The sequence below is a fragment of the Manacus vitellinus genome, unplaced genomic scaffold (assembly GCF_001715985.3).
Source record: "Manacus vitellinus isolate BGI_N305 unplaced genomic scaffold, ASM171598v3 scaffold_4_pilon, whole genome shotgun sequence".
Lineage (NCBI taxonomy): Eukaryota > Metazoa > Chordata > Aves > Passeriformes > Pipridae > Manacus > Manacus vitellinus.
The window spans coordinates 33,377,512-33,393,630 of record NW_021940604.1 but is presented as its reverse complement, the minus strand read 5'-3'; the positions used below and the strand labels follow the sequence as shown (position 1 = coordinate 33,393,630).

At 35.7% G+C, this 16,119-nt stretch overlaps 1 protein-coding gene across 3 annotated transcripts in view; it reads right to left on the bottom strand.

Moving 5' to 3' along the window:
* CEP162 (centrosomal protein 162) overlaps nucleotides 1-16,119 on the bottom strand; it is a 44,847-nt gene that overhangs the window by 18,363 nt on the left and 10,365 nt on the right. For 2 of the 3 annotated variants that reach the window (XM_018078276.3, XM_029962802.1), the window contains exons 5-17: nucleotides 12,676-12,828; nucleotides 12,226-12,412; nucleotides 11,196-11,248; nucleotides 9,436-9,548; nucleotides 8,487-8,517; nucleotides 7,978-8,097; nucleotides 7,093-7,284; nucleotides 6,850-6,931; nucleotides 5,819-6,083; nucleotides 4,446-4,704; nucleotides 2,567-2,700; nucleotides 1,534-1,761; nucleotides 751-888 (exon numbers count right to left, since the gene is read on the bottom strand). In XM_018078276.3, the coding sequence (XP_017933765.3) occupies nucleotides 751-888; nucleotides 1,534-1,761; nucleotides 2,567-2,700; nucleotides 4,446-4,704; nucleotides 5,819-6,083; nucleotides 6,850-6,931; nucleotides 7,093-7,284; nucleotides 7,978-8,097; nucleotides 8,487-8,517; nucleotides 9,436-9,548; nucleotides 11,196-11,248; nucleotides 12,226-12,412; nucleotides 12,676-12,828 (1,955 nt within the window). Of the gene's footprint in view, nucleotides 1-750; nucleotides 889-1,533; nucleotides 1,762-2,566; nucleotides 2,701-4,445; nucleotides 4,705-5,818; nucleotides 6,084-6,849; nucleotides 6,932-7,092; nucleotides 7,285-7,977; nucleotides 8,098-8,486; nucleotides 8,518-9,435; nucleotides 9,549-11,195; nucleotides 11,249-12,225; nucleotides 12,413-12,639; nucleotides 12,829-16,119 lie in introns of those variants that run through there. The other variant, XM_018078277.3, reaches the window with a different exon arrangement.

Here is a 16,119-nt window from a genome sequence, read left to right as displayed (position 1 = left end):
CATTATCTACAGTTTCGTCCAAACATGTGCTCACTCTGGAGGATCTAAGCCAGTTCCTCTCCAAAGCTATGCCAACTATATTCTAAACTATATTCTAAAACCCACGTTCATGAGTGGGTGCTGATAGATCAGAGCTCAGCCTGCCCATTCTCCAATCCCGTGGACACAAACCATCACCAATTTGGGATGCTCACAGCCATACTGATAAGACTTTGTTTCTACACCAAGAAACTCCGTTGAGCACCAGCTGGAAGGTGGTTAAACTACCTACTGGATTTGCAAGCATTCGAAAGGATTATTAAGCGTGCGTCGTCTATTCTCCACTTGACTAAGTAATAAGAATCAGACACCTTAATAAAGTTACCTTGAAATCAGCTGCTCAGATTTTGAGAAAAACATCTTAAAAACAGAACTCTCTGGATTTCTAATATTGCTTAAAAATACTACTTTTCCTCTACATTTGGGGAAAAGAGCTTGTGGCTATTTATTGGCCATAAAGTATTTTCCCAGTTCTCAACTGACAAGTCAGTGATTTTTACAATGGATTTTTACATAGAACTGTGGAAAAACTGAGCCCAAACTAGACACATGTAAAATACTTTTTAAACATGCAATATGTTTGCCCATCACACCCAAATTTCATCTACTTTTTAGGCAGCAAGACAACTGTTTTCATGTGAAAGTAATAACCATTAAACAATTTGTTTCTGACACTGGCTAGAACACAGCTCAACATGCAGTGTGGTATACCTGTTGATAACCTTGAATAATGACCTCTTGGTCTTCAATTTCTTTTTGTATTTGTGTTAGTTTTTCTTGAGTTACAGGAATTGCTGCTGTATGGTGGGACCATCTCTTTTCTTGAGCCATCTCTTCCATGCTTCTTAACTTTCAGAAAGAAAAGGAACACACAAGCAATAAAAAATTTTTGTTAGTGATATGGAATTCTCTACAAGACTACACTTTTATAATATTAATAGTTCAATCTCTTCATTAAGGTATGACAGCAGACCCATGAGCCACTCTTATTACTGGAGTTTTACAGATGCATTACGAAACAGAAACAAGGTGTAAAATGTTTGGAAAAGTTAAAGTGTTACATTCCCTCTTTTGTTCTCATGTATCTAGACAGGAGGGTATAGTGGAATAACTCTGGGAATATTTCATACAGACAAAAGACAACACTGAAAAATGTATTGAAAGCTAAAAACAGTATCTCAAATTATATTGTACTTATCTATAACAAGTTGTATCTGGTAATCTCTGTGAGAGAGAGATAAATATTTGCAAAAAACCTTGCTGTAGAACTCTGAAAATAGCAAAGTAAAGGAACTGAGGATAACCTAGTTTATCTCTGAAGAAAAAAAAACAAGGCAATAAATATAACTGCAGGTATGCATTTATAAAGTAGCAGTGTCTGTGCAAATCTCGATTTTCTGCTCATGAACGACTCATGTAAAGTAACAATAATTTAATTTTCAGAAGCAATGTTCCTCCTCTTCTATAGGGACAGGATACAAGCTGATAAAGTACCTTACTCTGAAGAACATAATTTTCCTGACCCAGATGAGAAAGTTCTTTTTCATGCTGTGTTTTCAATTCTACTATCTTTGTCTCCATTTCCTTCTCTTTTTGTGAAACCTTGCTGGACAGTTGTTGAATCAAATCACGAGCTGTGTTCAGGTCCTCCTCTGCAGCTTGTAATCGTTTTAACAAATACAGTTCTCTATCACAACTTTTGATAGGAGAAAATGATAACTCCTAGTGAAGAGAATTCAGGGAAATGTTACACTCAGCTGACTGTTTACCAGAACTCCGCTCATCAAGTTCACTTAACTTGTTTGTCTGGCTCTCAGCACCTACATAAAGCACTCGAAAAAAAACCCCAGAAAACAAAACACAAACTCCCCAACATTCTAATAGCAAAACATCCTGCATTTACTTTACTGAGCTACTTTCTCATTTCCAAATTATATATGAGGAAAACAAATCAAAAAACCAACAAGAAAAATACCTTGCATATGAGGGCCACTACATTGCTACCAGAATTACTTTATTATGCATCTTACTTTTTGAAAAGCACTAATGCTTTAGGTATTCAATGAATAATTTTTTTTTTACACATTTGATAAGGGAGAATGAAACTCCATCACGGTGCCAAAAATTCAGTCATCTTGGAGAAGTCAGAAGATAGTATTAAATATTTAATGCAATGCAAATAGGAAAAAACCCCAAACAGTAGTACTGTTTGACACTCATAACAGAGTATTTTAAGTAGGAGTTTTATTTAACCTTATTTTACCCCAAAATAGTAATTTTTAGAATTTAATAAGCAACTTTAATTATACAGAACCACCCAAGCAACAGAATTATGCAAGCAATTGAAAAGCAGTATGATTATACTTGCATATTTTAAAGGCAAAAACTGGTGTTTGGCAAATACTGAAATACTGAATAAAGACTTCCCTTTAGTCAATCTTTTGATAATTGGTAAAAGTCTTGTCAAAATAGCTTGCAAATGAATCTGTACGTACTATAATTAGGAGCATCGCTGGTTTTTACTTACATGCCTCTTATAATCCACAGCCTGGTGTCCAAGACTACTAACAACTGACTGGCCAGACAAAACTCTGTTAATACTTCTCTCCAAAGTTGGTTCATTCGTTGCAGATCTGATTGTCCTAGTAGCAAATAAGGCTTCTTCATTTAGGCAGAAAGTAAAATAGAACAAAATTAAATACAGAATTTAATGTCCTTTAAGAAAAAATCTGTTCATGTGATCCACCCTGTAGGTATATAAATTAAGTATTCTACAACCTCAATTTTTAATTAAATATAAAAACTTGAGAGCAATGAGATACTATGGAAAAACTGGAGTGTTTTTTTTTTTTAAGTAAGGAATGACTTGTACTGATGACAAGATAAAATAAAACCAAATGGAACAACTGAAAAAAGTATCTGGATAATAAATACTTCATGAAACAAGGTTAACTTCTCTGCTTGAGAAGTGGCCAATTCTCTAAGTATACATAAACACAACATATTTCAAGCTATGGTGAAGATAAGGCACAGCAATTTTCAAAATGGACTTTGGAGTGCAGACAGCATACAAAGAAATGCAACATTTACTTTCTGCATCAAATAGCAACTTGAATGGAGTTAAAAATCAGGAAAGTTCACCCTAGAGTAACTAACATAAATGAAATATTTACTTCTCAGTTCTCTGAAATACAGATAGTAACTACAACTACCATTTCATTTCTGCCTATTAATTTAAGCAAAGAGCTCCTGCTTAGGAATGCTATACCTGAAAAAAACCAGACAACGATCCCTTTTCAAATTTAATACTTTTTACATCTCTCACACTATCCCCTCCCAAAGGTGCTCCCTTAGTGCTGATAATGAGGATTGTTTGATTCAATGCCATTCTCTTCTTAGCTACAGAGGCCCCTGCAGAATGCAGCCAAGTGAGATTAACTTCTGAAATCACCTGAAATTGCTATGGTGAATGGTTACAGCTAGAGAGGGAAGAGCATGTTTGAATGAGGCTAGTGGCCTCATTCTATGATTCTGTGATTTTCTTGGTACTCATCATTCACTTCACCAATTTCACCAGGATGTACAACCTTCTGTCCCCAGGGAATGACACAACAATACACTGAGGACCTCAGTTTGACTGCTGCCACCGAGGCATCTCCCTAAGACAGGTAACATAATCCTAAACTGCTTTTCCCAACACTATTTTCAGGGTTTTTAAAAGCATTGCATGTTCAAAATGCACTAAAACCTGAGTATCTGTAGAGTTACTTTCCCATTCCTCAGAGATAGCAAGCAGCGTCTGCAAAGACGCTAAGATGAATTATCTCATCTTGAAACTCTTCAAACTTTATCCCAAAATAAAAAGGTTCAGACTTGCAACTCAGTTTTCACAGGACTGTATTGGTATTCTCCCTTCCATAGTGTTACAAGAGACATGAACAAAAAATAGGACTTCCTTTTTAGTATTTTCTTTGTGCTCTAGAATAGCAAAGATCAAAAGAAGCTGAGAACAGAAATTTGGCTTCAAACGCAGAAGTTAGTGTGTCAGCAAATCTTTACTGTAATGAAAAATGCCACTTGTAGGTATTAATTTTTAAACATCAGTTTTTTCTATTGTTTTGGTCCTACTAGTGAATAGTAGAGAAGTTTCAAACATAGTGGTGGTATATGTAAGTGGAAATGAAACAAGACTACAATGCAAAGATTTATTTGAAAATCTCTCTCCCAGCAACTTCACACTAAGACAAGAAAAAAAAAAATCAGTACTTACCTGCATCAGGGTTTAGATTTCTTCTACAACATTTGGAATTTGGATTTTTTCCTTTTTTTTTTTTTTTTTTAATGTGAAGCATGACCAGCAAAGATCTCTGTCTCTTAAAACTCAAGACTTCTTACCATAGAATTACCTTTAGACTTTGCTCTATCTGCAGGACTTTTGGCTTTCATACACGTCTTTCTGAAAGTTTCTTTTGGTGTTTTCTTCTCACTGACTGGAAAAGACTGTTTTGAGAGAGAACTGGGTTTCCCATAGGCAGAACTTCTAACCAGCCCATGAGGACCATATGAAGGTTTCTTTCTATGTAAGGGTGCTGGAGTTCTGATATTGTATGACATTGGTTTAGTTGATTCTGATCTTTCATTCTTCAAGGAACAAGACCGAAGAGCCTGTGATAGAACACATTTGTTTAAAACAAGCTTTAGGTTCTACTGTAATCTCAAGGTAGCCTTCACTAATAAAAAACCCATAGAACCATTTACCAAAACTACACAGCTGTAAGACTCAGGATGATGGGAAGCATTATTTTTAACCAAATTAGCAGTATGTAAATTTGCAGAATTGCATTACTTCAAAAGTACACATAGGGCAAGTATTTTGTGCTGACAGTTTAATTGTTTTGGGAAATTGTATTACATTACAGGATCTTTTGCTTAAAAAAGCAGGTAGGTCATGAATAAAGACAGTGAACACAGAAACCTGGCAATGAAGAGAGAAACAGTGGCAGGCAGAGGAACCCTGCTAAACTTGATCATCAAAAACAGAGCACACAGCTCCCAAGCCTGTTTGCCCTGGTGGGAAATCCATCAGGATAAATCAGCCAAACCTCTCTCCCTGCAATGCCTTGCAGACAGAAAAGGTGATTGTCTAAAGAAGTGTGAAGCTAGTTTAGGGGATGCAAAGAGAAAAGAATTTGTGGGTGCAGGAAGAAGATCTGAGATTGTGTAAATCTTGTTATGGAATGTCTGAGAGGATTGTAAGAATGTGCAAAACTTGCAGAAAGTTTAGGGAAAGAACAAAAAATAGGTAAAGAAGCAAGTTTGGGAAATAAAAGGAAAAATCTGACAAAAAAAGCTGATGACATGACCGAGGTGTTGGTCAGTACACTTTTCTGACTGAGCTCAACACTGATCATTGCAGTCTCTCCTATATTCTTATTGAACTTTATTTATGTACATATGCTCCCTATTCTGAGCCTGTTGTGTGTTTATACATGCCCCTCCAATGTTCACATGATCAGACCCATTATTAGCTTAAGTTGGGAACATGGCACTGCAGCAGCCTTGCACATGTTAGGCTGGGACAGGAAGGATCCCACTGGTCCTGAAGTCCACTGGATTTGGCTATCTCTAACAAGAGCAATGGCAACATAAGAGTTTCAAGAAAAAGAGTAACAGTGTCTCATTTCTAAACATCAGAGCATAATCAAATGACACAAAGTCTAAAAATCTATACATTTAAAATTGACTTCCACAAAACAAAAATCTGGCTGATAATACTTACTTGTTTAGTTTTGCTGCCTTGTGAAAGCAGAGAGTCTTGTACTACCTTTTCTCTTGGCATGCCAGGCTGTACTTTACTGGTCTGAGTTTCTTTCTCAGTCACCCTCTGAAAGTTATCATCATTCACACTTGTCTGTAGAAAGATGCTTTTTTCTCTGTTGAACTTCTCAACTAAGTTTGTCTCCCAAACTGTATCACTCTGGGGGTCTTCAAAGGGTGAGTGGCTGACAAGGTCATTTTCTGTGCTGCCTATCAGTTTCACAGGACTATAAGAGAAAGGAATAAAAGTCATATATAATAAGACTTTTGCCGTTTGTTTTTCTATTACTCTGGAAAAAACAGGGCTTTTTTTTTTTTTTTAGGTATCAGCTGTAAAGACTGCCTGAACTTCAAGGAGCTACTAGGCTTCTTTTAAGAACAGTCCTGCAGATTCAGTCATACAGATTTGCTCCCACACTGTGGAAAAAGAGCCATTTCCCAGCAGTGACTGTGTTTCTGCTGGGTGCAGCTCCACGACAAGTTCCCAAAATTTATTTGCTAAGTATAACCTGTATTTCAACAGATCCAAGGCCTGTGCTTTCTGCTCTAGACACAACAGTTGCAACAAACAAGGAGGAGGTATGGAGTATAGGTCAGTAAGAATCACAAAAGTAGGCAAAATAAGAGGATTTGATCTTAAGATTATGAAGGTTGGAGAGCTAGGGTAGGATGTGGACTGAAATACATGTATGGAGAAGGGTAAAGAGTAGAAGACTGGGAAAGCAGAGATCCTAGCTGTGAGAGTAAGGAACACTCCTCCAAATGATCTGGCAAACATCGCCACTTATCACTCAAGTAAGTTTGGGAATCCCTGGTCTAACACTGTATATTCATTTTACAGTTCCCTACAAATGCCATAATGACAGTGCAAGACATAACAAAATTTCAGTACTTAATTAGGAAAAAAGACAGATGAGTTATATAGTAAGCTGTTTTCCACAAACAGTGGATTTAAGTTACTACAATTCTTAAAATGCTTCTTGAAATAAATACCTTTCAGGCTCCACATCAAAACTTCTGATATTACATGAATGTCCTTTAATTGTTTTCATCAATTCTTCCACAGTAGGTAAATCTAATTAGTGATAAATATAAAATAAATACAAAGAAACTTAGGAAAAATACTTGTTAAAAGGACAACACTTAAAAATGTTTCATAAATGTAGTGTTAAAGATATTACTAGCTCACTCATTCTACATGCTTGTACAATACATGCCTTCCTTTCAGCTATTTACCTGAATCAATAGTTGACATATTTTTTGAGTAGATGTCATTGTTTTGTGAAATGCTTTGCCCTAAGCCTTCTGAGACTGGCAGTGCAGAATTGTGCAACTTCTGCTCATCAGTGTCTCCCAAGGACTGATCAACATGCTGATATGCTTGGTGTAATGCTTCGATGTCACTGGTGGTTTGTCCATAGGAAGTACCTGTAAAAATGCAGGCTCATAAGAGACACTACTGGATTTGCTGTTTTGGGGAACATCCCACTGGAACCTGTGTTTCAGTAACTGGCTTGGTCTATCATAGTGAAAACAGTGATTTCAGTTACTTAAAAAATCCCCTGAAAATCTCAATGTTACTATAAACAGTTGCCAAGTTAATCAGTACCTACTGAATAGTCCCATCTACAGTTTGCATGCCTCTCCACCATCCTCCCTCACATCAATATTTTATCAGTGCTAAAGCTAACAGTGTATGTCATATAACTATTTTAACAGCTGCCATCAGAGCCATACTCTGGATGTAAGTGGCCTACACTGTTGTGCAAATTTTGATAAGAGAATGTATTTAATAATTGTGTTCAATGCAGTCAAAGAAGAATTTTAGCTATGATGAACAACCAGAGGAGATGCTATTTAAATACAAAACTGCAATGTCAAAAACTACTTTGCAATAATGAAGTGTAAAAAGGTATCTTTTTAGCAGAAACATGACTTTTTCCTGAGATATGTCCTCCTGCTTTCAAGATTTGTTGCTAAAAGGGTTTCATGTTCCCCAATAACTTAAGAACAAATGAAGACATCAGTTACCTGTTCTAATAAAGTAAGGTTTTAGGTTTGAGTTTTGTTGTGTGGTGGATTTTTTTCTTGTTTTTCCTTTTTTTTTTAAGCACCCCTTACCTGCATCATTCATTTCAATTCCACTGACTTCTTCAGGGTGATCATGTTCGCCTGGAGCTACATCTGATGTTTCAATGGCCTTCTGAAGTTCTGTTGAATCTTGTGAATCAAGTAACACAACTAAGAGCAAGAAGATAAATGTTAAAGAAAGCACAATTCTCCTATTTATACTCTCTCTGTACTGGAATTAGAAGTATACCAAAACTTATCTTGATGTCCTAAACATACAAAAAAATTCTATACAGATTATTCCAATGCCATTAATGGTAAACTGATGAACTCTGATTGCAAATCTGAGTTCTGACTAGATATAATAAGCATAAAAATACATTGATGATCACTCTGAAGTGTCAACATGTAGATTATTTTTTAATTACTTCAATCCAACGGATTTCCAGTACACAGAACACAATAAAATCAGGTGAAAAATATCAAATAGTAAAAATCAGATAAGCAACTTTCAAAAGTTGCATTTAGTCTTCTCCCACTGATCAAAGTTTATATTTTACCTTTAGCCAGCATGCCAGTGTTTGCTTCTTCCTAACAAAAATAAAGAAAAAAACCTCTTTTTGAATATCAGGGGAAAAAAATGGACAAACTTTAGAAGTTGTTTCAAAACCTAAAACCAGTTTTTAGATCTCAGAACTAAGCAGTTCTTCATGCTCCAAGAATATGAACTTCTCTAAAACCCTTCTTGGGATGCCAAAAGGTTCCTGTACTCTGTAAACCCTCTCACAAGTGAATAAGAATTAAATGCTACTCTGCATAAATTGAACATTTTTGCACCTTCCTGGTTTTCTTTTATCATAGTTTGAGAAAAGAAAGTAGCAGTAAGTACATTACACATCCATTCTACTTTTTCTTTTCAAACATTTATTAGAAATAGCACTCTAATAAATTTACTTAAAAAGAACTAAAAAAAAAGAAAAAAAAAGTTTACCTAGTGAAGAGGAATACATGGTACTCTATAGACTTCTCTTGTAAAAAACCCAAATCTGAATGTGTGCTTGAGGGATCCATCTATGTGCTTCAGCCCATGTGCTATACATCAAAAGACCTGACTAAGCCAGTGGACAGCAATCTCATACAGGGTGGATTTTTGGGTCCTCTGCCCAAAGTGCTTCTCTGTACAGAACTACTTTCATCTGTCTACCACTGGTATAGACACCACCTTAACAGCTCAGAGAGATAATTCACTACCCATTCTGAGGCTGAGTCTCCAACCTGAGCTCATCATTTACGCCATCCCATCCACATTTCTTAATTCAAAGGAGTAAGCAGGAAACCCCATGAAGAACTTAACTCTTTCAGTGATATCTCACAAGAAAAAGTATATCCTTAATAGAATGATACTCTTTCAGACAGTACATATTATATAAAGGTTTACTATATTTACAGTTATACATTGCAGAGCTTTTAAAATTCATGCAAGTAATAGAAACATTTGGTAAGATATACCTGTTCTTGAGGACTTAAATCAACTTCTGACGTGATGTTTTGATTCACTTCATTTCCCTCAGCTTTAAGGGCAGGATTATCATCTGTTTCTTCAAAATCTTCACTGTAGCTACCTGAAGAGTAAAATAAACATCAAAGAGAATGAATATTCACTGAAGATAAAGCAGTAAGAGCAAGCTGTTTCCTTTTCCTCAATACCCCATCTAAGAACAGCTACTGTTAATATTAATCCTTTTACAAGGGCAACAGAAAGGTTCCAGAACTGGGTGTGATACTAAAACTACAGTGGAAGTCACACATAATCTCTCTAAATTCAAATGAAGTTTGTTTTACAATCAGATATGGTTTACCTCTGTCTCTTCAAGGTGTACTTGAATTGACCCCTTTTACTCAATCACTTTCTCTCACCTAGGGGTAAAATGATGCAATTCCTACCCGGTAGATGAAGTACTCTGTACATCCACTTTGACAACTCCAGCAGTTTTTAGGCTCAGAATCTGTAATTTGGCTTCTTCTGACCTGCTGTGGTGGGCAAACAGCCACCCTCAAGGGTGACCATTATTTAAAAAGGCAAGTGTGTCAGGGAATGAACTTTAGAAGCAAGCCAAAGGCTTTTCCTTCAGTTATCTAGATCCTTCCACAAGTTTCAGTTCCCTTTTACTGTATCTCTCCCACTCAGCTCCTGTGATCACAGGCTTCAGTGTCTGCATTATCTGTAACACTTAAATCTAGAAGCATTGCAAAAAAACTGGTTCATAACGTGTCCTTTCTGTGTTTTGTCACCAATACAACTGACACACAGTTTAATTTGTATGCAAAAACTGCTCTATGAAGAATCACTATTTCAGCATTCTCTTTGGTTTTGGACCACAATAAGTCTGATCAGCTGAAAACAGCTCTCATACTGACTTAAGGCAAACACAGTGCTTATACTATTCCTGCACATCTATTACCCACTATTTTGCTTGCTATTTCATGAAATACCAGTTTGACAAAGACTAAACCAAACCATGCACAGCACACAGACTGGTAATTCCAGGTATTCCATGGCAACTTTTTCCTAAAAATCAGAAGTGTCAATTTCACAAAAGTAACCTTAACAATCAAGTAATTTCAACTGTTTTGTTAGGAAGAAGGCTACAACTATCATGATTTCTTGCAGTCGACAGAGTAATCAAGTTTTCAAGAAGAGGAGACTTCCTGTGATTACGGTTTACAAATATGTTTGGGAAATACAAGCCTGACAACAGGACATCTCAAAAGTTCAGCTAAATGTATGAATTTGAAAATACAATCTGTTAAATTACAGAAATACATTCTATGATATGCTACCAATGAAGCATGAAACAAAGGGAGATGACAAGGGAAAGGCAAATAAGCAAGATGGAAGGACTCTAGCCTGGAAATTTTGAGGAAAAAAATAAGAGTAATATTGCAGATGACAGAGATTAAACTCAGGCATGAGAAGATGGCACAAAAATACAGATGACTGTTAAGACACTGGAGTAAACATTAAAACATTCAGAGTATTTTTTTTCATTTATGATTGATAGAGGTTTTTTACAATTTTTTTTTCCTTTTCTTTTTTGTTTGTGTTTTGGGTTACAACAGATTAAAAATCCACTTAAAAAAAAAAGGACAAAAGCAGAAGTTAACACCCAAGCCCCTGTGTCTGATTAACAGCTGCACAGTCATGATGTAAAGGTAGCCTAAGAGGCTGATGTAAAAAAAACTACTGATAAGAAAAATGATTGTATTACCAGATTTCTCTTCATATGCAGGTTCTTCTTCTCCTTTTTCAGTTTTTTCATTTCTGAGAAACAAAATGAAAATTCTACTCTCATTTTGAACAGCAAATAAATATACTTTTTTTCTTGGAACTCTACACTCTGATACTTTTTACAATTATTAATAAAATAAAAAAAACTGAATTTGTCCAACATGGCAAATCATACGTAAGAAAGGTGGAAAAATGTCAGCAATTATTAAAATATAGTATTTCAGATTTTAAAACTACCCATAGTTAAAGTTCTCAATCTATCTCTTAAAATCACTCTCTTTCTGCATTCTCTTCAACAATCTACATCAGCTTCTCAAAAAATATTTTACCATCTGGTTTGCCTCCTGTTCTGACCTTCTTATTCTGTGTTAACAAAATAAATAAAAAATAAACCCTCTCCTTTCTTTCCCCTTTTCCCATAAAATTAAAGTTTTTCCCTTACCTAAAACTCTCCAGAATTCTGCCCCTCAACTGTTTTCATATCAGAAGTTGCCTTTGAGCTCAGCATTTTCAGCAACAGCAGCCTGAACTTCCCTTTCATCCATTTCTCTCACAGATGTTTGGACATTATTTTCACATAACTGATTATAAATGGAGTGACCCAGTCTGTGAATTTATATCCTTCCTCTAGATTCATTTGTAATATTATGTCTGAAGGGACATAGAATCTTTCCTGATCTATTTCCTTGTTGCTATCAGTTGTTTCCTCTTCATTTAGTTACACCTTACAATTAAGAATGTTAAACTGACTTGTTACTATCAAATTAGGCACAAACTGTGCAGCTATGTTGACTCATCACCAAGTTGTGCTTCCACCTTACTCCTTTCTTCTATTTATTAAGCTCATTTCTGCCCCTGTCTTAAAAAAAAAAAAGATGCCAAACCTCCATAAACAAACAAAAAAATGATGGAAATCGTACAGGATGTTGTCCCCACAAAAGTTCAGTGGCCATACCCAAGTCACACATGCCCACTAATACAGCCCACAACTTTTAGTCCCTTGACATTACCGTACAAATGGTGCTAGCATGAAAGAATCATTAGAATCCAGCTCTTTATTTAATCTTGAATAATCAATAGTAGAGGAAGCTTCCTGTTCAAGTTTGGCAAAGAAGATCTCTTTTTCTTCTTTTTCTTCCAAGGTATCCAATCCAACTCCCATAATACTTTGATTAGGCCCAGAAGCTAAAACTGAATCTAAATTTCAAAACAAAGAATAAACTCTGTCTATGCTCAATGTCCACATAGAATAGCCATAACAGTTAGCAACAATTACAGACAGACTTTTATAAAATATTAACAGTATCAAATAATCACAAACTAGTACTAGGAGACTTCACGAGATGCAGCTGAGGGAAGTGAAGAATCCCATCTTGCAATGAATTATGGTAAACTGCTTTTAAGAGTAATTTATTTAGATATACCTAACTTCATGAAATGGTTGGGCATTCAGTTCTCACCATTTTTTTCCAGGCTGTCGCTACTCAAGGAGACAGCAACCCCATTACTTTTCTGAAGCTGCATCTTTTCCACATGCATATTCTCATAGCTTTCTCCCATAGGCTGCGAAGTGTTCTGTATCTTGGCAAAGTTTCCATTGGCTCCAAGAATTCCTAGGAAAAAAGTTGCAATATTCTAGACTACCATCCAAAAGCTATTTGTACGACACTTCGGTCTTTCCGTCACCTTCCAGAACCAGTTTAAATGTCATGTTGCAACTGCAAAGATATGCAGGCTCACAAATCACATTCACCTTATTTCCACTGCTATAATTCTATATGTAAATCTTGTTTAATTAATTAAGCTATTATATATATTGTCTTCCTATCCTTCACATCTGCACACAAACCTAAAGCTCAGCATGAAGCAAATGTAGAAACTGTAAAAACTGACTTACTGTCACATTACTCATTGAAGACAATCACACACACAGGTCCCTATACAAAAATTACATTTCTTTGTTAAAAGCCTGTTAATTTTATTTGATCTACTACCTCAGATCCCCACAGGTTTTTTAAAATGGTAGCCATTGCCTTAGCAGCTACATTTCATTTGTTGCTTGAATGCTTTAAGGAAAAAAATAGTACTCACATTTACTTAAAGGTCACTGATGAACACCCAGTTCTTCCATGTTTATGCAACTACAACTTGCAGTTGCTCTCCTTATTGTAATTTCATTCTTGTGAGCGTTCAACATCACTTTACCAACTTTATGCTGGGTCTCAGGCACAACACTGCCTTATTTACTTCCTTAAGGAAGATTAAAAGCCAGATATTGCAGGATATTACTAATTCAAAAACTCCCTTCTGCTTACCCGTAAAACACACATGTTTATACTTAGATTCTGTATAAGTTCCTGTTGGAGGACAGGTAGGAGAAAAGCTACTTATGCATTTTATCGAATAACATATGAAATTATTTAACAGTTCTCACAGAAGGGAACAGAATCTAAGTCAGTCTTTTCCAATATGAATCTTCAGTTGGTAAAAGACTCAGAATTTGTTGTTCTGCCTGGCCACATGATGTTCAGACTGTGTCCTTGTACTGAAAATACCAGGAATGGTAAAGAGATTGACAACAGCTCATTTCCTGCTGCAGGAGACTGGAGGAGACACGTGCATCAATAACACTAAACCAGTCTTCCACGTGCTGACCAAGTGCTTTGGCTCTGGGCTCTTCCTCTGTCCTCTATAAAGGTTCATACAAGTCCCTTTTAAAAAATGCCATACTTGCCTATATCATGACAATGGAGAGAGCCCTTTCCCTTTGGTACTGAAAATGTGGGGAAAGCAAGAGTCTCAACACCTTTTTCATCTCTACTGGGCAGCCCTCAGCATGTTTATTCTAAGAAGTAGAATAGGTTTATTTCCTTTATTTCAATGACAAAGTCCCCTTGCATATTTTATTGGGAGTCTAAGATTCTACATCTTAGAAATCCACATTACTTTATGTAACTTCAGCTCTGTCCTCACTACAGAGCTCTGACTGATTTCCCTTGCAAGCAACAAATAAATGTCAGAGACATTATCTGATGCTCCACACGCATACAAGTTAATGCCTAAATAAATACATATTGCTACTACACTGAAAAGTATAAAATGGAAAGCTCAAAGTGCTGAACAGAGGCAAAAAACTGCAAATAGCCCATTTCTCAGGTAGCCAAATGCAGTAATTCAAAGCGATTTACCCAGATGGAACTCTATTCTAGTTATCAAGGCAGCAAATAGGAGTCTGTTTGCAGCGGGGTCACAAGTTTTTTGCAGAGCTTTAGATTAGCCATAATCTCACCAGACCCCAAACACCTGATTTTTGAATGAGAATATGTTAGCAGAATCAAATGATAAACTGTGACTGACGTCCTACGTAGAGATTTGCAAGAAAGGAGAAGTGAATATAAGTCAGTAAAAACCCAATTAGAATGTTTAATAGAATAAAATATTAAACCCCCCCACATTTTCCCGTGTTGTTTTATTTAAATAATCTCAAATTCAATGACATTTCTGAACAGATGTACATTGATCTTGAAGGATTCCTTGGATTTATGTAAGCTATCTAAAAATTTTTAAGTATTTTTCCAGACAGTGTTTGAGTCAAAGCAGTTTTTTTTAAAAAAGCACCTCCCATAATAATCTGAAAAACAAATACTGTTTTTGTAGCCATTAAACTTTGCAATTTAGCCACTCTCAACACCCAGACACACACCCCAGAGTACAGGGGACCTACTGTTGCTAATAAAGGTAAGACTGTTTGTTTTCCTTCACCCTACACAATCTGAACTTTGAGAAACCTATCAAACTTGGAAAAAAATATCAACTTGTATGGATTTTGAAGTAATTTCACTGTGTTTTGGCTGTTTGAACAGTTCTACTTGTTTCTGGGGGGCTAGCAAGAGTGATTTTTTTTTTTGGAGGAGAAGGGTATTTGTTATTTTTTGTAAAGACTTCTTAGAGCAGCAGTTTTCTTGAACTCTAAAGATTCCTACCTGTTACTTCAAATGCAACATTTTGTAAGGCTAGTGATATACAGTATTCTTTTTTTAAAGTCCTGCCACTTGTAATTAATTAAAATAAGAACCTGAGTTTCACATAGAAAAGTATTTCTAACCACCACATTTGAAAAGTTGAAAAACAAATAAAAAGGACTCAAACAGACAATGACAAATATCTACTTAAAAAGTAACTTTTTTCCCAATTTGACCAAGACTGTCAGAACTAAATCATTTTATTTTTTTAATATCATATAGAATGCAGTAGATTTGTTACCCTCAGAATTGTCTGGACTGTCAGAAGCAAGGGTTCCTTCTTCTTTGTTTAAGTATGGATCCTTCTTGTCCTTATGAAATTTTTCCAACATTTTGAATTTAGACAAAGCCTTGCTGCGAGATGCACTAGAAGAAGGTTTAGAGGGAACTACTTCTAAGTGTACATTTAAACATTTTTATGCACAATGGACAGGGAATAAAGAGAAAATAAGATGTGAGACTTCAAATTAACACTTCTGAAAAAGTAATACAGTTTAGTTTCTTGTAGATTGAATTGTGTCTAATTTTTCTATCTATAACTAAAAATTAAAGTTAATACTTATAACTTCTGAGAATATAAATTCTTTTCTCTCTCTTTAATTTTTAAAAAGAGAGAAATTCCTTCTTGCTCCATGTATACTTTGCATTCAAATATACTGTTCGAGGAGCTCAATATTTTACCTGAAGGAAAAAGAAATCAGTAAAACTACTTCAACATGTTTTGAAGCAAGCATCTAGATCAGCTCAAAGGAAAGTGGAAAAACATAGGTACATAAGTGTAAATTATCATTGTCAGGTATAGAACTGCATGCTGTTTGCTCAAATCCTTGTGGGGACTTGCTGAGCAGCAAATACAATCAAGCTCCTTCCATTCACATTAGC